The sequence below is a fragment of the Falco naumanni genome, chromosome 4 (assembly GCF_017639655.2).
Source record: "Falco naumanni isolate bFalNau1 chromosome 4, bFalNau1.pat, whole genome shotgun sequence".
NCBI lineage: Eukaryota > Metazoa > Chordata > Aves > Falconiformes > Falconidae > Falco > Falco naumanni.
In genome coordinates, this window is record NC_054057.1 from 111,614,659 (window position 1) to 111,636,656 (window position 21,998).

Below are 21,998 nucleotides of genomic sequence, written 5' to 3' on the forward strand. Positions count from 1 at the left end.
ATCATCTCAGATCCTTAAAATTAGCAAGCTTTTGTGCTTCACTGCTCATGCTAAAGGACCTGTTCTAGAGAAGTCTAAATACTGATTCAGTAACACCTTACGAGATCCTTCAGTCTGCTCAGAGGATGTAGGATTCTCACTGTATGATCTAGCAGAGGAGACAAGACCGTGTCCCACTCAGTTCTGGAAAGCTGCTGGAAGACGTTGACCTTTCAAAAAATACAGAGATGACAATCTAAAAAATTGAGCTCTAAAGACTTACTAGAATTCAGTGATCAGAGACGCCAGATGCGAAGCAGATGCTCTGGTTATTAAACCAGGGCTTGGCGTGAGCCAGATCCACCTTACCGCCCTACCAGCAGGCACTGCCGTGTCCCAGCCAGGCAGGCCTTCTGGAGGTGTGTGCCTGAACACTCTCAGAAGATGAGCCTGAGACAGCTGTCGGCAGCATAAGAAGCTGCATCTAAACATATACTGAAGTGAGTGTTATCAGTTCTGTCTCTAATAAACACACCGTCATTTAAATACATGGAGTCTTTTCCCTGACATGTATAACCATGAGAAGATGATGTAATTTGTGATTGGTTTTCCCCACTTGTGCTAGAAGAACTGTTGTCCTATTGTTTGACTCACCCTTTACAAATCAATGCTTTTAGCACAGGTGGGGAACCGTGCTGTCTCATTTCAGATGCTAGCTCCATTTGTTAAGTATAACTATCTCCATTCTTTTTTAAACAGCCCCAGATAAACTACAGAAGTTTAGTATTTCTTCTTTTGACTTTGCAAAGCAAAGCACAGTAGAAACTGAATGACTATTTTAAGAGACAATGTGTTTTCCCAGTATCTTTCCCCCACATACCGGCTAACAATTATGGTTAACTCAACGGTTATACCATTCCACGACTATCTGTCTAAACATTACTCAGAGTATGAATTCAAGCAAACGAGAAATTTTTAAGAACTCAGACAACTCCATCTACCAGGTAAATTTGCCATTTCTGAAGCTCAGCAGACTCGCCATCTCATCAAACACTGACACTCTGCAGAAGCCCGATCTGGGGATGAAGGAAACTGCTCCGCTGGCACACGAAGGACTTGTGGTAACGTACCATTATTCCCTTGCTTCCCCCCGACTCACTTCTCATATTTGGATGACTAACTTCACTGCAGCTTCTGCACAGCCCTGCTTCAGGATCATGTTTCAGGATGTAATTACCCTTACAAAAAAATGAAGGGAAACTGCTTCAGTCATTGTATTTTCCATGCATAAGCTACAACTTACGTAAATTTTCCATGCTAACACTTCAACAAAAAAGTTTGCTGCTTATAGATTATAGGCTATATGGGCAGAAGTGGATTAAGAAAATATGAATTGAAGAAAAAAGTTCCAATTTTAATAAATGTTTTTATGTTAAGGTTACACTTGCCAAAATGTATTATTTCTGTAAAATAACAAATCCACATAAAAATCATGCCACATGGAAACTAAATTTCTAAATACGTAACCCAGAACTGAATAAAATACGTGGGTTTTTTGTGTCTTTTGAAAACACTCCGTTTTCCTGTTCCTTATGCAACTGTAAGTATTGAAAGAGAATTTCCAGCTGTGCCTTGTCAGCCTACGGACCGAACATATTGTGCTGCTTTTCATTTTCCTCAAGTGAGCTTTTTAGTTCTCCGAGTAACAGTGTTAGCCGATTCTCTGCACACAGAACAGAACAGCGCTTTGTCCCCAGGGAAAGAAGCTATTTCAGACTTAACTAAGGAATCATCTAACATGTTTTAACAATCCCTACTGTTTCTCTGTTTGTTTTAAAGATATCACTGTGATTTTGTTTCATTTGCAACTGGAGACTAAATGACACCAAGCAGAATCTGCTGTTAGGTTAGATTACAAGGTAAAATGTTTTAAATTTTAAATTACTGCTTAAAGCATGGTGTTGAATGGCTTAAACTACATGTTAACTTTGCAAATGTATATGAAATAATATTAGCTATATTTAACAATACTGAACATGAATGTTTTTCTAGATAAAAGTATGCAATACCAGTTCTGCTTTTTGTTTGGTATGAATGTTTGCCACACACTTCAAGCTTAAACTTAACTGAAAGTGCATTTGTTTTGCTGGTATGGCTAAATGTAACTCATTTCTGTGCAATAAATTTAAAGAAGAGTATGTGAAAAATATTGGCAAATCACTTTAACCCCTGTGTATCGTGAGAAATAACCTTGACATCTTAGCAACATGTTTGTATTAAGACTGAACAGATAAAGATACATTACTTAATAAATTCAGATAGTCTGGTATTTCTAAAGGGTCACTACTTTAAAAATTAACTATTTCCATTAACATAATAACAAAATGACAGATACTGAAGTTACTGAAAATAAACGTTTTGAAAGCTGTAAGCTACTGAACACTATACATGATAGAAGTAAAGGTAATAAAGATGCTTACACATACTATGCATGATCTAAACATTTACAGGTAAAATTACAAAAGGTATCGCAATACGGCCATGTTGAGAGTATGTGGCCACACAAAGACATAATGATTTCATTACATTAGCTATAATTTTATTTTGATATGTAATAATTTATTTAAAAACTTGTATAAGTAGAATAAGTTAAATTTTCCCCAAATTAAATGTTGGCTGGCACTATACTAGATAGAACTTCCTGACAGATAATTTGAGGATTCCAGTCATGGGCAGTAAAGGCCCAATGCATTTAAGGTCTTTTTCTTGAACGACATTCACAGTTTGGGCCTTAAAATGTGGGACAGCACTTATTAAATAAGCCAAGGAAAGAAGCTTAGAAATGCAGTTCTGTATTTTGCATGCAAGGAACATCATTTGGTTGAAAGTAGCAGTATTAAGCTTTCAGTACTGAAGAGTTAACCTGGTGTGAAAATGAAGCATATAAACTCACATATATGAACAGGATTAGCTTATAAAGATTTAGTATTTGTGTGTGTGTGTGTTTCCTGTTGTGTTTTTTTGTTTGTTTGTTTTAATTTTTAACTGTAAAGTATTTTATGAAAACAAGTTTCACTTTAAAACAATTTTGATTTACTATACAGTTTTCTCTATATTGCAGTTAACAGCAAAACCCTGAGACGTCACCTGTACGGTACATGTTATGTCATTCACCCTGTATTGTTCCTGACTTTCAAAAATACATTCGTAGAGAATGGAAAAGTATTTCAGTCTTGCCATTATATGCCTCTGGTCACAGGAAGAAATGGTTAAATGTTAAAAAAAGCCCAAATGTAATGTAGCAGCATTGTAACTACATAGCTATAGCATTATTATAAAGCATACTAAAAAAATGTGACCATAATTAAGATGTCACTAACTCAAGAGAATGAATACATATGTTCAAGACTTTTCTTTGTATATTCGGTTTTCCCTAAGGGTTCTTTGTGTGTTTCATTCAAACCTGCAGAACAGAAGTGTACTGTGTAATTTCAGAGCCAGTCATTACCATGCAAGTAAGTTAGAAACCAAAAACATTAGGTCATTTGTCCTGCAAGCTGAAGTACTAAGAAACAAGCACTTTCTGAAAAAGAACAGACATCATCAATGCTGTCTGTATGTACAACGCACAAGGAGTGCAAGCTTCTGTCCCTATTTGGTATGTTCACTAACAGTAACTTCTGACAATAAAAGGCCAGCATAGAGTCTGTGTAGCATTTTGGAATAACTGATTTCTAATGAGTAGAAAGCAGTAAACTAAAATCTGGATTAATTTCAGAATTCTGCTATTACATGAGACGTTACAAGGATTTGTGTGAGACACCTGCACCTCAAACTCCCCTTACATGGAAATAAAAACATTACCTTAGCTTAACAAAATTCTGCAAATTAATATATGTATTTCCTATAGTATTTTAAAATTTAAGTAGTTGAACCCAGAAACTACAATATTAGAAAGAAGTAAAAGTGTTTCAAGCATATTTACTGCCATTTAAAAATATTAGAATAAAAAAATATGAGAATTAAGCTGTGGAAAGCATGATAAACATGCCTTATCTTAAAGAAAAGCTAAGCAACTTGTACCAAAAACTTGACCTATTATATAAATCAGAAAATACCACAATGCACAAACTTTTTTCAAAAAAAATCTGATTCAAGCAGAAACACAGCTCAAGTTCCTGAAATAATACAACATAATAACTATAACAAGACTAACTCCAAAGTGAAAGACTACATATAAAGCCAAACTGGTCAACATTAAGAAAAAGTACTTTTTAATCCCTTCAAGGGGGGTTCCTTAGAGAAAACCCATGGACATGCTCTAAGCCTTGTCTTGGGCACAAAGACCAAGCGCTCTAATTCTCAAGTTCTTCACTAATTCTCAACATCACAAGAATACTAGTGGCTTCTAACTACTGGCTCAGTTAAAACAGGCCACAGGAGAAGAGCGTTTCCTTTTTGAAAGAATTACGCAACAGAGCTATGACAAATGGTTAGTACCTTTGGACATGCAGAGCCTTATTACTACACTGATAGAGCCACTGCTGGATATGCTTTCCATGCGTACTCCTGAACCTTGCCTGCTCTGTTTTGGAATGCCACCTATTGGTGACAGTAAACGTAATTTTTCTGTCAGAAGCATAGGAAGGCTCAAGATATATAGTCATTGTTAATTTTGCGGAAAGTAAATGCAGAATACAACACATTACAAATCAACCTTTTTAGAAAACCTATGCTTAACGAAAACTAGAAAAGCAGATGCGGGATGTCGCAAGAAGCAGTATTGTGATCAAACTTCCAAAAGGCCTCCTCTACTGCAGAACCAAAAAGATTCCGTTAAAGAGGAGGATGGCTAGAAATGGGAACTAATGCAACATCTCATCTATGATGAAAAATACCTTGCACAGAAATGACAAACAAAAAGCAATTGGAGCATCATTTCTGAAATTAATTGGGCATTTTTCTGTTACTTTGCCATTCCCATGTTCAGAAGTTACACAACCTGGAAGAAATATTAGCAATCAAGAAACAATTTATAGCTCTCAAAAGCTCCCTTGCTGGAAGCAGTAAAATTACTAAACTGCAAATGCCTGGAGGCACTGAAAATCTAACCCACCTTTTTAAATGTAACCCCAAATACAAAGCTAGCACTTATTTGAATTTGACTATTGCCTGGAAGGGCGAAGAACCACTAAACTACAATTGCTTCGTTTAGCTCAAATATGATAATTTTTTTGCAAGAGGAAGCTTGGTTATATTGACCTACAAGATACTGGTCCACTTGCTTTCAAAAGTGCACCACATGACTGACAATCTTAAAAGTTCCCTAGGTATCTAATTTTCCTTTTTTTTCCCATTCCAGGATACCTTCCGAGACACACAAAAACATGCAGGCTATATCATTAGTCTATTATTTCCTGCTTGTCTCTCTGTGCATTGATTTTTCTCAAAATGAAACGAGTGCACTTGTCAGGAGGCAAAGGAGAAGGATGCACTACAGAGGACCGAGAAGGAGCTCCTCAGCAGGGCACAGGTCCCCGAGACAGCCAAGGATGAAGCCTCCAGCTCCTGTGGCTGTAGCACCCAGCATACCTCTTCTTAATGTTGATGACGGTGTTATGGGAGTGTTTGACTCTCTCATCGGTTTGGGTGAACATGAGTCTAGTTACAGTGTCCTACCAGGTAAGAAAAAAGTCCCTCTACTACTTAGAGTGGGCTGATCTTTCTCTTGATTTCAAATGAAACCTATAAACTCATGAAACCTTTATTTTAGCTGTACTTGCAACACATATTGAAGAAATAAAACTCACCTTTTTGCTAACCTACTTTTCTTGTATTTTATACTAATTTTGTGGTTAGCATATGAAGCTTTTTAATTGTCTATGCTTAAGCCTTATAGAAGATCCTGCTTTGCCAGGTAACTAATATTTTCTGTGTTCTCATTTTATCTTAATAAAAATTTAGTTGGGATATTTTCATAACTTCAAATGTGTAGTAAGTTTGAAGGCCATTTTGAAGAATGTCTTGCCTAATATATCTCCTAAGTCAATTAACATTAACTGAGGTCCTAACACCAATAACAGCAGTGTTCCCTAAAATGGATTATTTTTTTTTGGTTGCATTTTTGAAAAACAGCATTCAAACTCTGTCTACATGGAATATTTCAGAATAATTCTTTATTTTGTAAATAAATTAGTAACACATGGTAACAGCTTTGCAGTATGAAACTTACACAAACAAGACCTTTATGATGGAAAAGTAAGCTGAGAGAGAAAAACCCACCCATTCAACACAAGATCACTCCTATGCTCCATCTATATTGAGAACCCAAATTTCTTTAAAAGAAGTTCAATAGTATGATTTATATAAAACTTGCCTTTTTGGTGATCTAGAGGTTTTGACATTGCTGCACTAATAGATATTTGATGGGTTTTGAAGGAGAGGTAGGGAAGAGGATTAAATGTTTTAAGAAACAAACAAAAAGCATAATGTCATTGATATTTACTGAAACCTGCCTTGGTAATTAGTAACAGGTGCCTCTACAGTCTCCTCAAAGAACACCAGATTAGACGGGGATTGAGAACTGATAGTGGTTAAGTGTCGCTTTGGTCCTTAGTGCAGTAAAGGAAGAGTAAACTCGTGCTTCAGGATGCTGGTGATTTTATGTTCAGTGTCACAAATGGGAAATTACAACTCATAAAGCAGGAAATTAAGATTCACAAGAGTCTAAAAATCAGACATCCATTCTAAAGACAACTTCTGCATACAACTATCAGTATTTTTCAATTTTGAAGTCCCAGTTATTAACCAACTGAAAACTACTGAGACGTTATAACACTTCATTTCTGTTCATACAAAGAGGTTCAAAGGTTGAAGACAAGACACTGTGATGTTGTGAGGAATCAACAGAGGGTCATGTCTACTCTATAGTTAATAAATGTAAAGACACAGATACTTCCATTCCAGCACCAAGAGATCACACACCAAATAAAAACATAATATGCAATTTTATGAATGAAATAAGAATACCCTGATTACCACTATTCTAAATAAAATGCTATTAACCTATTTTTATAAGCAAAACGTTTAGCTTTTAGTGTGTTATGCAAGAGACACAACCACTAGGTTAACAGGTCTCAAATGGCAAAACATATTGTAGTCACATTTTCTTAACAATTACTATTTGTTTTTTGTGAGACCTTACTTTCAGAAAGGCTGAGCCATTTCAAATCAAGTATTTTAAGTAAGAGGTTTAAATGGGTAAAACCAGCAAAACTCATGACTATAACATTTCTAGTGTATACCACAATATTATTCTCATAATACATACTACTGTCAAACCTTTAATTTAAAAATATTTTTAAAATTAAACAGAGGAAAATACCACACAAATAGCATACACTTCAAGTAAGATATTCCAGTCTCTGTCAGAGACCATCAGTCATGCTGAAATAATGCATGGTTCTCCCCGCCTCCCCGCCTCGTTTGTTTCTTTCTATCTAGATTTGCATCCAAAAGCTGAGCTAAAACCGCTGAACTCATTTTATTTGGAACTTCATGCTGAATTTACACCATATTTCCAAAGGTTAAAAGTCCTGTGCTCATCTGCCAAAGACTTCAACCACAAGGTATTTTTTAGTCTAGCTTTTAAAGTTCAAAATTTTTCCAAGTCAATGTCAGATTTGGAAAAAGCAGAGCCTGTTAAATAATAGAACACTATTATTAATCATGCTTCAGAACAGAAGAAAATGCAATCTCCAAAACTTAATTTTCATTCTCCTAGCTACTTATATTGCTCTCGGTAGCCTAGAAAAACTATTTACAGATACATGCTGGATAAAAATTAGCAATTAAAGAGGTTTAGCAGCGATCAGACATATCTCCTTCCTCCATATAAAAATTACGTGAACTATTTAAATTAAATCAAACAGTTCACTGTGACATAATATGCAGTTGTTTGTCCTCTACAGAGTGCAGCCAGCCCGTCACGCAGTGCAGAATAGGATGTATGCGGCTGCTCTATTTCTAATGTCTCTTAAACCTCACTGCTCCCTGCTTCTAGCACCATACTGAAGTGATTCAGTGGATAGAAAGTTTAAGGAGCACCACAACGATACTCTGTCTCACAGGGGTTATGTGACCTCCAACAGTGCCAAACAGCAGTTTGCAATGCAATAAAAGGGCACCGCTCCGCCTCTGATCGCACACACTTGTCCTGTCTTTTCATACAACTTTTACATACAGAGAAAACAGGATAATTTGTTAAAGTTGTCTGCAGAGGCCAAGGCCTGATAACCTGTATCTTTATGCTTATTCAGACCAGTTTTGCAATGATCTGAGATACAGTCTAGTAGCTAAAACAAAACAAAGAATTTAAGGAAGCACAGAAGAATTTCCATCTCAAGCCAGATAAGTTCCTCTGGAACAGCTGACGTTTATTGTTTAACATGAGACAGTGTAGTGTTCTTTTTGTGTTTCCTTTGGAGATTATTTAAAAGAAATATTTGTGGCTTTCTGGCAAGCACATAAAAACCAGAAGTCAGGATCCAGCAAACAGCTGGATTACAGCTACCTGGGTAGAATGACGAGGCACTTACAGCCAGCTAACGTTTGGCCTGGGCTAACTCATCTCCTCCTTCAGTTAACATGGCTCGAGTTGATCAGAGCACAACTTTCTGTGGCTGAAATGCGGCACACATATCCTGGACATTTGAAAAAACAACATGCAACTATGAAAAAAGTTAATTTGTCCCTCTTTGCATCCTGAGAGTAACTAAAGGTATAATATAAGGAATACAGAGAAGCATCCAAAGAAGATGATGCTGATAATTAATTTTTATTCTAGAAAACTGATTTGTATCCAGTGGTCTTTAAATAGAAGGGCAAAGGAATGCCTTTATTATGAAGCTGAAAGTAGGACTGCCTTGAATGACTTTGCAAAATGCCTGATTTTGAGTCAAATATTAATTCCAGAGACATTTCAAACCAAGTATTTATAGTAGTCTTGTCAGGACATTTAGAGACTATCCTGACTCTTCTTAAAACTGAACAACCAGGCATGGACCAGGGCGGGCTGTGGGAAAACAAACCTGCAAACAATTTGTCTTTGGAGGGAACAGCTATTGCAAATGAAAGTCTCCTGCATGTAGATTCAGCTGAGATTTCCACTGTACTAGACAATCTTAATCTGAAAGTCAAACCGAATAGGAAAAGAGGAAATGTTTGTTATGTATATGCAGCAAAGAAAAAAGTAACTTAGAAGTGAGGCTTCAGCTTGAAACGAGTATTTCAGCAACTCATCCTTACTTGAATTAGAAAAAGGAAAAGGAAGATGTGTAGGGAATACGGTTTCTCGCCAGAGTCATAGGTATGCTCAATCATAGGAAAAGATTTGCATGGGATGAAGAATCTCAACCTTGGCTTTCATTCTCTTCAAACACACACACACACACAGAGCACATCATGCTAAAGTGCTATGTTTATTCTGGAGTCTGAAAAAACATTGCCCAGGGAAACTTTTGCTGTGATAGACTCCATCACTGGAAGGAAAGAGAGACTTGGAATAGTTTCCTTCCCAAGTCTTTACACTCTCCAAACAACTTGCCTACCGAATATCTGAGTATAGCTTACAAAATAAACGTCCTCTACATTTCTTTCTGAAAATTTCAACTAGTACCCTGGGGAAATCTCAGGTTTTTGTAGATTCATGTCCAGAAACTTTGGAGATTGAGTATTTATTAGCACAAGTTGTTCTAGCTTGCTACTTTCCTAGTAAAGAGGGTTTTTTAGATAAAGCAAGTTATAGGGAACAGGAGATGTTTGCCATCTTACCAGTCATTAGAGAGTGGACTTTACTTCCATTAAGCCTGTAAATAGTCACTATAAAGAGAATACTGTCACCTTCACAGTTCCACTGAGCCTTAACACAACTTTCCCAGATATGAGAAAAGAGGTCTAGTGCACAAGAAACAGAAGGGGGTCTGGGAAAAGATATTCTCAAGTTCTGCATGATTTATTTTAATATCATTGTGATAAAGAAAAACTTTTGCTTCTTTCTCAACTGGATCTATGCACAGCTTTCATTGAGATCTGTGATTTCTGCTTTCCATTTCTAAGGATGGAAAGGAAACAAGAGCTGCCATGCAAAAGACCCTCAGAAACTCACAATCTAGATTTATTTCTCCCATTTTAGGAATATGTCTAAACTTGAATAATTCAAGAGTTTTTTCCAGAAGACGAAGCTGGTAAGTGTCCTCATCAGCTGGCTAGGAAGAGAGGGAAATGAACTATTACGATGACTGCTGAAAAAGAAGGTGCAGACAATCAGAGGGACAGGGAACTTCCACTCAGTTTTCACTGTGAAGCTGTAAGCAGGTAACAGCTACATATACATTAATGGTGTATGCGAATTGCTTCCCCCTTGACTGCCTTCACAGCTGAAAGGCCAAGAACCAAGTAGGGATTGGAGACTACTAATAAGCTGAAGAAAACACAGCTATGGAAAAAAGGGAATAATAATAGGATACTTACAATAAGGTGTATTTTACATATTTTCAAAATGAGAACAAAATAGTAGTGTTTCTTTCCAAAGTTTTAAATAAACACTGTTGGTTTTATTTCAGTCTAAGCTATTTGTCTCCAATTTTCTGTTTTCCTTTCTTAGGAAAGAAGGGGCACTGCATAGCTAACGGGATGATGATGTATGATAAAGCCGTCTGGTCTCCCAAGCCCTGCATTACCTGTCTCTGTTCAAAAGGAGAAGTGTTATGTGACACAACCATGTGCCACCCTTTGAAATGTCCCAAAACTATTATACCTGCAGGAGAATGCTGCCCAGTTTGTTCTGATACTGGTACAGTACACCATAATATTTTTACTATTGTAAAACTACCTCATGCAAAAGCTAACAAACTCTACACTTAATGGTATCAAGGATTACAAGGTACACATTATCCTTCTATAGAGAAAACGAGTCCTGAATAACACAGTAAGAGCAGGTCTTCATAATTTCTACTCAAGTTGACTTCAGTTTCTTAGAGTACACTGGCTGTTAGATGAATTTGATATAGTATTTAAAGGAAAGAAGATGTGAAGTATGCAATAGTAAAGATAGTTATACTTCTGTTTTCCCCTCTCTGCTTCTTCCCTCTTCCCCTTATAAAATTTCTGATAAATGTACAATGAAAGAACACCTGGTCACATTTTATATCCCAATTCCATTCACAGAGGATCAATCAATGATTGCTATCCATTGTTAATGTATTAGACATACATACAAACATCACACTTTACAGACTGGTAAATCTTTATTAGGAGTGTAAAACCATATGCAGCTATTTGATATAAATCAAAAGAAGAAAGTCAACTCACAGGAGGAACAACAGAAGTACACTCTTGCTTCTTCATAAAAATGTAAACAAAATCAGTATCTTTAGTAAGAGAATGGAGGCGATAAAGATCAAATGTAATTTCCTTCTGCCACTTCCAATACCCTAAGTCTGCAAAGTACTAAACGTAACCCCCTCTCACCGGAAAAATATTACTAAGCCTTGTGTGTGTGTGCATATGTGATAAACAGAAATACACTGAGCAGAGACATCACAGAAATTAACTGTAGAACTAGAAGTCATGTTGATTTGAATTGTCCTGCTATACCAGGAACAACTGCATTTTGGTGATGGAGTTAACACTTCCCTGGTGAGCTCCCCACCTGCAGCCACTTCTAGACCTGACAGTCCCTTGTACAGGAGACCAAGTCTTAACCTTTGTGAATTTTATTCAAATTACCGTCCTCCCACTCCCACACATATTCTTCTTCCTCTTTATACACCCCCATCAACAGAAAAAAATAATTAATATAGTAGTTCAAAAAGGAAGATAATGAAAGCAATATTAATTCCTTCCTCCCCCATTTTTCTGGAGCTGCAATGAATTGTACCTTTCTACAACCTGTTCTGCATGGCTGGCTCAATCATTTCTCAGTCAAAGTATGTCTCTTCCATCAAAAGCAGCAATATAAGACCATATTTTCATTCTTTCAAGTCATATTCTAAGGGGAATACTATTCTTCTATAGTTACCGTATTTATATGAAGGGAACAATGTTTACTAAAACTTCAGTTTCATATCCTCTTAGACAACTTTTTTGTTTTGTTTTGTTCTTACTGCCTCTGTTAGACTCCTCTTTGGATTCAAGTATTATTTCATTGGATGACATAAGTGAATTGTCTGGCGATTCTCCAGAACCCAATGACCTTGACAACGCCAATGTATTGTCATCATCACCTACTCAAACAGAAAAAGATGAGCCACTCAGAAGAGAAGTGGTAGAGTTTAAAGGGAAAGATGGTCATAAAAAGGATAAAAAGAAAAGAAAAAGGAAAGGCAAAAAAAATCGACGGAGGCATAAATCCCACCACAGAGAAAAGCAGCTTATCTCAAGAAAGGAAGCTACAGAAGAAGAAGAAACACAACACGAAAGTGATGGAGATGATGGTACTTTCATCAGAATGCCATCTCATTTCCCAATTCCTGTTCCACCCATAGAAGCTCCTCCTTTGCCAGCTGGATGTTCCACCTCGGACACCACAGTAAGCTGTATTAATGCCAAACTTACACAAATACCACCCATCTCAGATCCAGATCTAACAAGTCTAGACCTTACAGGTAAACAATGGGTCCACTTTGCACGGTTTTTCTCATGCAGCAACATTACCCATTCTCAAACGCAGTCAACAGTATATACTTTCTCATTCTTTATCATAGAAATGTATTAGAATGAATTTCATAGCTAAGCCTCTAAATAAATTAAAAATGTTAGATTTGCTTATTAGTATTTAAATATTGTTATGAATATATCTACAAAAATATTGTACACAATACAACTGTTTTTGTAACATTTTTCATGCACATTACTACACAACTGAGATGCATACTGTAATTCATAACTCAAACTATTTTCTTGAATTCTGTCCTAGGAAATAGTATCACTACTATCTCAGATGAAGCATTCAATGGGATGCCTAATTTGGAATGGATCGATCTGAGTAAAAATAATATTACCTCTCCTGGCATAGGTCCACAAGCATTCAAAGTAAGAAACCCAAACTTTTCTACTATTCTATGACTAGTTATTGCTTAAAGGGAAGGTCTTCCTGCTTTTCAGTCTATGGATCTAAAACAGTTTGTACCTAGTATGAGTGACCTTTGTATAAATATCAAAAAGTTAAACCTGGCTATTTGAAGAAATCTCTTGTGATAATTGAGAATACCTAGAGATTTTTGAATTACATTCACCAAGTATTAAACATTAAACAATAAGAGAGAGAGAATTTTCTGATATTTTACCAGTTGCAGTTGAGAGATTTCAGAATTGAAGGGCTCATACTCCATTAGCACAACCTCAGGCTCAACATCTGTAAATGTATTTATCATCTTTCTCACTACATTAGCTCTGTCAAAGCTGATGCTCTTGGATTCCCCAAAAGATCTGCCTATGCCAGGTCTTGCTGTAAAAATCCACTCAGTAGCAATTCATGCAATCAGCTGTATGCTTACTGTTGAATGAGAAACCTTCAAGCATAGCTGCTTACTAAAAGAACAGCTTTCTCATAAAACAGTCCAAGAAACTTTCTATATTCAGTCTTTTTTTTGCAAGGGAATTTACATGGTAATGGGCTATTCAAGTACATCTGCATATTCCTTGCTTGAAGACAGAATAGTCCCATAATATTTTCTCACGCAAGTAAGCATGTATAGGTGGCAATTCAAGTGTGGAAGTAAGGCATCAAGACCTTGCTTTTTCAGGTAAGATGAATACAAAAAGCATATGAACAACAAATCGAATTACCACATTACGCCTTTAATTTTGTGTCCTGCCATACACAAATCAGCCCTCTTGCAGGGCTCTATGTACCACCTCCCTCCACATAACATAACATAACCAGCTTTGGCCCATGTCAAAGGACTTCAGTTCCTGCAACTCTTATGAAATCAAAGTGGATGGAAAAGACAAACCCAGGAAGGTGCCTCGGTCATGAAATAAAATTTAGTGAGGCTTACATCATGCCAGGCAGTTAAGACAAAACTACAGGAAAGCAGGCTTCAGCAGATCCACTGCTAAAAAAATTCCATCTTTTTAAGAAATGCTTACTACTGCATGTGTGTTTATCAAAATCAAGCTGTGGCAGTTTTTCATACCAATTTTTTAAGCTGACTGAAGTTGTAAAAATCCTAGGTCACTGAAAAAGTTGCTGTCATTATGCTTAAGTAAATTTGCTGACCTACAGAAAACCCTCAATTTGCTCACAAATGAAGAGTATAAACGCATAATCCACAAATGTATGTGCTTTGAACTCCTAAATACTGCAGTAGTGTAGTAAGGTATTACCTACACGACTCAAAGCCAGCAGCAGTACTACAACTAGTTATGACTGGAGAGCTGCAGGATAACTGTGGAAAGTTGATGTGTAACTGGAAGAGCTTGATTGAACACATTACATTACCTGGCAACTTTGTTAATATTTATCATAAAGAAACCAATTGATTAGAAACCAGATAGGAGGGGAAAAAAATATTCAAAACATTGGATGCTAGCGCACTGCTGCTAAAAATCTTCAAAAAGCATGTTTAAGAAAACATTAACTATGATCACACTACATGCTTAAGCATAATCTAAGTTCTGTTTTCATCCCTTTGGTTAAGATCCTGAAAAAGCTAAAACGTTTGTATTTGGATGGAAATATGCTGGTACATATTCCCTCTGAACTGCCATCAGCTTTGGAAGAAATAAAAATAAATGACAACCACCTTCATGCCATTGATGAAGATGTCTTACAAGGTATTTGGAAACTAATTTTGATCATATGAAAAGATTAAAATAAATTTGAAAAGTAGAATGTTGAAACAAATGCATGTGGTTTGATATAACCAGAAACCTAACTGCTAGCTTTTAAGCCTCATGTTTTCAAAAGGCAACAAAAGCTGGAAGATTTGCCTGACAAAGTTTTTTTAAAATTACATTTTCCCATGTTACGCAACTGCTACTCTCCCAAAGAAGCTTACATTTAAGGTTACTAAGTAGAGACGGATGTTGAAGATACCTACTATCCTGATCCATAACTTGATTGCTTTATGTGAGGTGAAACTATAATTCATTATTTTTTAAATGTAATGAAAATGAAGATAATTTGATGTGCCTGAAAAATAAAGCCGAATATAATTTGAATTACCCATGATCCTTTAAGCCAAGCTAAATGTGGGCTGATACAAAAAAAAGGGGCAGGGGAAGGAAGGGCACCATCCGTGTCGTATGACTGACTGACTGACTGTCTGAACCTCTCCTCTCCTGCCAAGAGGGTCCCCACTGAAACCGGATCAGTTTAGTGATCCAGCTCACTATGGAGAGATAGAAATGCTTGAGCTAAGACAAAGAAAACTGAGGCCAAGGGCTGCAAGAGCCTTTTAGTTTAAAATTATCAAACGACACTTCTAGAAGAAACGATACAAAACTTCTGTTAAAAATAAAAAAGTTATTTGGATTATTTATGATGAAGAACTTAGTATTGTGAAATAGCATTTTCTGCTTACATATACTGATCAACAGTGGTTTCCTCTGTGACCTGCATTTGGAGAGCTGAGGAGGAGGAACAGTACAACCAGCGAAGGGTTCTCACCACGGCACAGTAGGTGGTTGAAAGGAGTAAGGCAGGGAGGGGAAGGTACATGCCCAAAGGAAAAGGAACGTTTTCACAGAAGCGGCTGGAGACCCACAGAGATCCTTGGGAAACAGCACAAAGTTCAGCACCCACACAGCATTCCAGACACCACCTGCAGATAACCCTGAAGTTATAAGGCCTAAATGGCAGCAGTAGCCACGAGTCGTACAGCCGCCGCCTTTTCCTTCCAAGTGGAAGAGAAAGCTATACACAAAGCTCTAGGCAACCTCTGAAAGTTCTACAAACTAATAAACAATACAATTCCACGATTATGAAATAATAAATGAAAATCACTATATTTCTTCATTGCCATGAACTGATCTGAATAACGTTTAAGACTGCTAAATTTTAAACATGCACTTTAACGAGATACCAGATGGAATTTCTGTTAGTTAATGACAGCTTTTTCTCCCCAGATTTAAAGAACTTGGTCACCCTGGAATTAGAAGGAAATAAACTTAGTGAAGCAAACGTCAGTCCTTTGGCCTTTTATCCTTTGAAAAGTCTCTCTTATTTGCGACTGGGAAGAAATAAATTTAGAATTATCCCACAAGGTCTTCCTGCCACTCTTGAGGTAAAAACAAAACAACAAGTAGTAAAACACAAAACCAAAAACCCACAACAAAAACCCAACAAACAAAACAAACTAACCAAGAAAGCTTCATTTTTCCTAACATTTTAATCTTTTTGTTTTCCTACTGCCTTACTATCATCAGGTAGAAATAGATTTTAATTTTATAGAATTTTTTTTCCAGACACACTAATAATTCTTATTCCTAAATTATAAATTCTAGAAATCTACTTATATACCAACTCCTTCCAAAATGCTATCTTTTAAGTCTGAATTTATCTAGTACAGTCTCACAAAATACTACAGGCTGCAACTTCTGCCTGTTCAGTTACACATCATGCACATAACAGTCCTAATACAGGTATCCTAGTGCAAAGACGTTGTGAACGCTGAGTTACCACACAAAGTAAAGTTCAAAAAGCAGGAACAAGAAAAATGAAAGATCTAGAAAACCTGTTTTATAAAGAAAGACTAAAGGAACCAAGATTGTCTAGTCTGAAAGAGAGAGGTGCCTATATCTAACCATCCTCTTCCTTTTTTTGGCTGGTTTCAACTTCCCTGGATTTCCAAACCTTTGCTGAATTGTGCCTCATTTGGGGTGGGGGGCAGCGTTTGAACAGGACGTCTGTTCCTCTTCCCTGAACAGTTTACTCATTGCTCGATTTTTAATCTTTTTCTTTTGGTAGTCTCTCATCCCACTCCCCTGCCCAGTACTTGAATGTAATTTGTTGCAGTAGTTTGGTTTGGTATTTTTAGTGATGCTATCAGGAAGGTATCCTTTTCCTCCTTCTAAATCTGTCTAGTTTCATTCTCTGCTTACCTCAGTCTTTACTTAAAAAATAATTCTTGCTACCTATTAATTTCACCATCTCTCTTGATTCTGTCTTTCCATGGGATCAAGAAAAAGCAAATGAAATGTAGCAAAACCAACAGCACCTTTTCTGTAACGGCTTATTCTGCAGCTACTGCCTGCAACTTTACTTCAGCCTGATGTTCTCCACTACCCATTCACCCATATGTTACATTTTTCGTTTTCACTTCATCCCTCCTTGATGAAACAGTGAACACCTGGCAAATTTTACTACACTTCATATGCTTTAGGAAATTTTAATATTAATCCTACACCTAATAAATTCACAATGATTTTCAGGCTGTGAGGCTGCTTTTCTCTTTTCCCAAAACCTTCCTCAACAAGCCCCGAATTCTGTTTTGGGTACTGCAAATACTTTAGTCTTTGCCCTATTGTTATTTCATGTCATATTTATCCTACATTACAAGCCATTATCAGAAACTTACTCTGTCGAAAACACAGCGTTTTGATATTTTGCAGATTCACAACATCAAATTTTGTACAATGTTAATATTTTTATATTCCTAAAAATTTGAAAGTTTCAAAGCTCACAAAAGCCCAGGAAAAACATTGAGAAAGTAAGATTCTTTAGTATTTTTCTCACTAATAGCTTCTCCAGACAAAAAAAAAAAAAAAAAAAAAAAAAAAGTCTTGTCACCTCGTCACTCTCACATTATATACTCTTACACCATACAACTTCAGGCCAGAATACAAATACAATTATTTTTATATTTGATCTTTCAAAGCAATCTGAATTTCTCACAAATGAGAAAAGAAAACAATTGCTTTGAAAAACCGTGTTTCTGAAAGTCACACTACAGCTACAAACATACTCTCAGATTCATAAATTAACAGATATATCAGGTAATATGGAGGACACGTAATAGCTACACTTTGAATTTGCAATGCCAAAGAACAGCATATTTTGCTTTCACAAATTTTCTTTCCAAATGCACTTACAGGAGTTATACCTTGAACATAATCAAATTGAAGAAGTGTCAGAAATCTGCTTTAACCATACAAGAAACATAAATGTCATTGTGCTAAAGCATAACAAATTAGAAGAGCACAGAATAGCACCTTTGGCTTGGATAAACCAAGAGTAAGTACAAGTCATTTTAAATAGTATTGTTTTATTTTTCTCTGTTATTAGCGAGTCAGATAATGAAATATTTGCAATTCACTACTTTTAACTTGAAATCGTAATTATCTTTTGATCTGCTTGTTTTCCATAGCAAATTTGTCTTAATTTCCTTTGCTTAAATTGTATAATCTAGGAAGTATTCAGAGTTGGCTTTTAAACAAAAAGATCTTACACTTCAGATCTGGACCACATTAACATAAAAGTCTAAACATTTTTTCTGATAATCCAATCAAAAAAATGAACATCAATTATCAATAATACTTCATACAATTATACGATAATTTGGTATTAACAGACAATTATCTCACAGGTAATTTTAAAATAATTTAATATTGTCCTAGCCTTATCTCCCATTAGATTAAACATTATAAAAATAAATAAGATGAAGGGAAGACTGTGTAGCTGCATTGTGTAAGGGTAGAATACAAGTAGAGCAAGCAAAGAGAATGAAAGCAGCAAAAGAAGATACTGCTTTTGATCCTTCTGGTAAAATATTTCCTGAGCTACGCAGGATACCTTGCCATAACCTGGCAGCTGCAGTCCTAGCAGCTGATTCCTGGATTTGTAAACTGCTTAATCTGAAAACACCCACAGTCACTAACAGCTTCTCTCATCTCTGGATGTGAGGCACATTGGAATGATTCTAAAGGAGTGGTTCACAGAACAACTCAATTTCCAATGGGCTTTAGAACAAAATTTAAAAATCCATGTCAATGGGATAATCACTGAAGTCCCAAGCTTATTATGTGTTTTCCAGTGTAACTTGTTATTGCAATTCAGCAACACTTACCAATCACAAATTAATCCCTTGGGTTTCTCCTATTCAGCCTTCTCTCTGTACTCACTACTGCAGATTTCTTCCCATCAACACAATCGTTGTGCTTGATTGAAAATTAATGACTTCAATTCTTTCTATTCCCAAAGTAATTATGCATGACCATATCCCATAAAATACATTCTGTTCCATAAACAGAAACAAATTTCCCTGTGAAATTTAGTTTCCCTGTAATCCTATTAAGTTTTATTTTGTACAGAACGTGGCATTAAACAACACAATATGCTATAATGTTTTCATCCTATTTTTTTTTCTCCTTTAATGCAGGAACTTGGAATCGATTGATCTCTCTTATAATAAGTTATATCATGTTCCCTCCTACCTGCCAAAATCTTTACTACATCTGATACTTATAGGAAATCAGATTGAAAGAATTCCAGGATATGTCTTTGGTCACATGAAGCCAGGGCTGGAGTATCTCTACCTGTCCTTTAACAAACTTACTGATGATGGAATAGATCCAGTATCATTTTTTGGAGCGTACCGCTCTCTGAGAGAGTTATTTTTGGATCACAATGAATTAAAGTCTGTACCATTTGGAATTGATGAAATGAGAAAGTTACGTTTTCTAAGACTGAACAATAATAAAATAAGGTAATTTCCGAGCCCTTTGTTACGTTAACGGCATTAAAATAAAAGTCACAAGACATGCTTTAAGAACCTTTTAAGTAAATTAAAAATAAAAAAAAAAATCTGAAGGAGGAGCTAAATCCTGAGCTTTCTACTGCAGTATTTCTGCAAGTGATAAGTGAAAAGCGAGGTTTCAGCCTTCCCTGTAGTCCTTGAAAAAGCTCACAGAGATGCTGCACACGAGTTGTCTCCAGGATATTAATTTGTAATACTGCTGGGGCATCTATAACCTGCTGGGTACGGCAAAGTACCAGCTGCTTCTGCTCCTGGTCCAGAGCCCAAACCGCTCACAGAACAAGTGGAAGGACTTGTCAGCTGCTGCTGGCCACTGCAAAGTCACCTCTCAGCAGGCTTCAGGCAGCCCCACTGTGATGTTAGCATGCTCCCTAGCTCCTCTGGGCTGTTCAGAAAGCAACGGAACAAGAGGATCTTAAGTGTGTTAGACAGACAGTTTTCCATTCAGCAATGTGGCAATACCTTCCTCAGGAAAAATTAAGTCTACGACAAAAATAGGAAAACAATGCAAGGAGAGAATTTTAAAAGCAATGACTTATAAAAGTCCTCAGTAAATACATTATTGAGGAAAATTAATGTAGTGATTAAGGTAACATTTTCAAATTTCTAAAGAAACAGCATCTCTGTTTCTCTGCTGTGTATCTCTGATATATATTATGAAGTTATGAGTTATTTTGAGTAATTAACGTAATTCCTTCCACAATGTCACAGGACAGTCCCTCCAGAACGCATCTGCAGGACTCACATCAATGATGATGATCATGACCACAGTGAAGAGGAGGAAAATGAAGATTCACATTTGGAACACGTTCATCTTGAAAACAACTATATCAATACGAGACAGCTATCACCACATGCATTTTCATGCATAAGATCCTATTGCAGTGTTGTTCTTAAACCACAGAAGATCAAATAAACACCCAAACTTTTACCCGGCAACCCCCACCTCTAGAAATACAGCTTTATTTATTCTCTACTACTAACAGGTCTGCTTATTTCTGATTTAAACCCTTCTTACTACTATAAATAAGATACAGTATATTACATACTGAAGTAAGGTAGTAGTGTATTTCTTAATATTGTTTCAGTATAAAAACATTAAATGTAAAAATAGAAGCTCAAGTTTATGTCATAATTTTTTATTTCTATTGACAGAAATTCTTAAACACAATAGATCAAACTGTGTCCCTGATAAACCCTCCACATGATCAGATTTTAGAAAAGAAGAATATAACTAAACTTTCAGCTTGGTCCTGTCTTATTCGATTAACTGAATTTACAACATTTTAAATGGTACCAACAGCTTTTAAAAAGATACAAATACCAGTCCTTGAGCCCCATTCATTTCTACAACATACAGTTTGCTAGATTTTTATACTATATAGGATCAGGATCATGCTGCCCATTTCAGGGACTAATTAGATTTTCTCAAAACTTCAAAATATTCAGTTAGGAGTTATTTGAAAGCTTCTAGATAGTCAGAAATTACCACTTCAGAGACAATGTTGATAAAGCAGTTTCAGTAATACCTTTGATATGAATGTCTATCATAGTAAGCGGTTACTTAAATAGATCTCTGTTTCCCTAGAAAGGAGTTCAGTCTCTTGAAGATTTATTTTTTTTAATGTCCGAGTTCAAAGAAAAGAAGCATTTTTAATATTCCACTCCAGATTTTAATAATATATTCTTTCTCTAAAGTGGCAAAAAATTTGATAAAAAGTAGTTAATAATTTTATTTTAAAGAACAATTTCAATAAAACTTGAAAGAAATTCTAACATCTTCCTTGAACTGAACAGTCCTTTCTTATAAGACTAGGCTGGTGGTAAGAAGTGATTACAGATGACTGGGAAGTCATTATTTATTCTTCACGCAATTACTTTCCACTTTCCCCTGGGCTATTCTGTGATGCATTAAAAAAAAAAAAAATGTAAAAAGAAAATACTCTATTTTCTTCAGTAATATAGGTATGCTGTATAATAATTTATTCTTCAGAATGGAGCAGAACAAAGGATTAAATAGTTTAATATAGGGATTGACTTTTTAAAAAGGTGTATAAAAGCTGTAAGCAACATCACAAAATCTTGTAAGGACACATATTAACTACTGAACTGTACGGTTTCTGCCCGCCTGCTGGAAGTGAAGGTTTCAATAGGCATCTCCCACACGCCCCAATCTACTGCTAGCAGATGTGTCATATAATCAGCACAAGCACACTGTTCACACAACATTTAACTGTGAAGGATCTCCAAACATTTTTT

General features: G+C 36.1%; 2 protein-coding genes across 4 annotated transcripts in view; one reads left to right on the forward strand and one right to left on the reverse strand.

Annotated features, from left to right (window-relative positions):
• LOC121087967 (centromere protein P) overlaps positions 1-21,998 on the reverse strand; it is a 151,322-nt gene that overhangs the window by 31,918 nt on the left and 97,406 nt on the right. The gene's annotated exons all lie outside the window — the stretch shown is intronic.
• On the forward strand, positions 711-21,712 carry ECM2 (extracellular matrix protein 2). Of its 2 annotated transcripts, XM_040593518.1 has the most exons (11): positions 711-1,100; positions 1,819-1,898; positions 5,342-5,661; positions 10,643-10,831; positions 12,156-12,644; positions 12,956-13,071; positions 14,682-14,817; positions 16,111-16,268; positions 18,078-18,217; positions 19,362-19,688; positions 20,451-21,712. In XM_040593518.1, exons 3-11 carry the CDS (start codon positions 5,367-5,369, stop codon positions 20,653-20,655), a joined length of 2,055 nt encoding a protein of 684 aa, XP_040449452.1. In that variant the 5' UTR covers positions 711-1,100; positions 1,819-1,898; positions 5,342-5,366; the 3' UTR covers positions 20,656-21,712. The 2 variants fall into 2 exon arrangements, with proteins under 2 accessions (XP_040449452.1, XP_040449451.1); XM_040593517.1 differs by lacking the exon at positions 711-1,100 and having other exon boundaries at positions 1,639-1,898.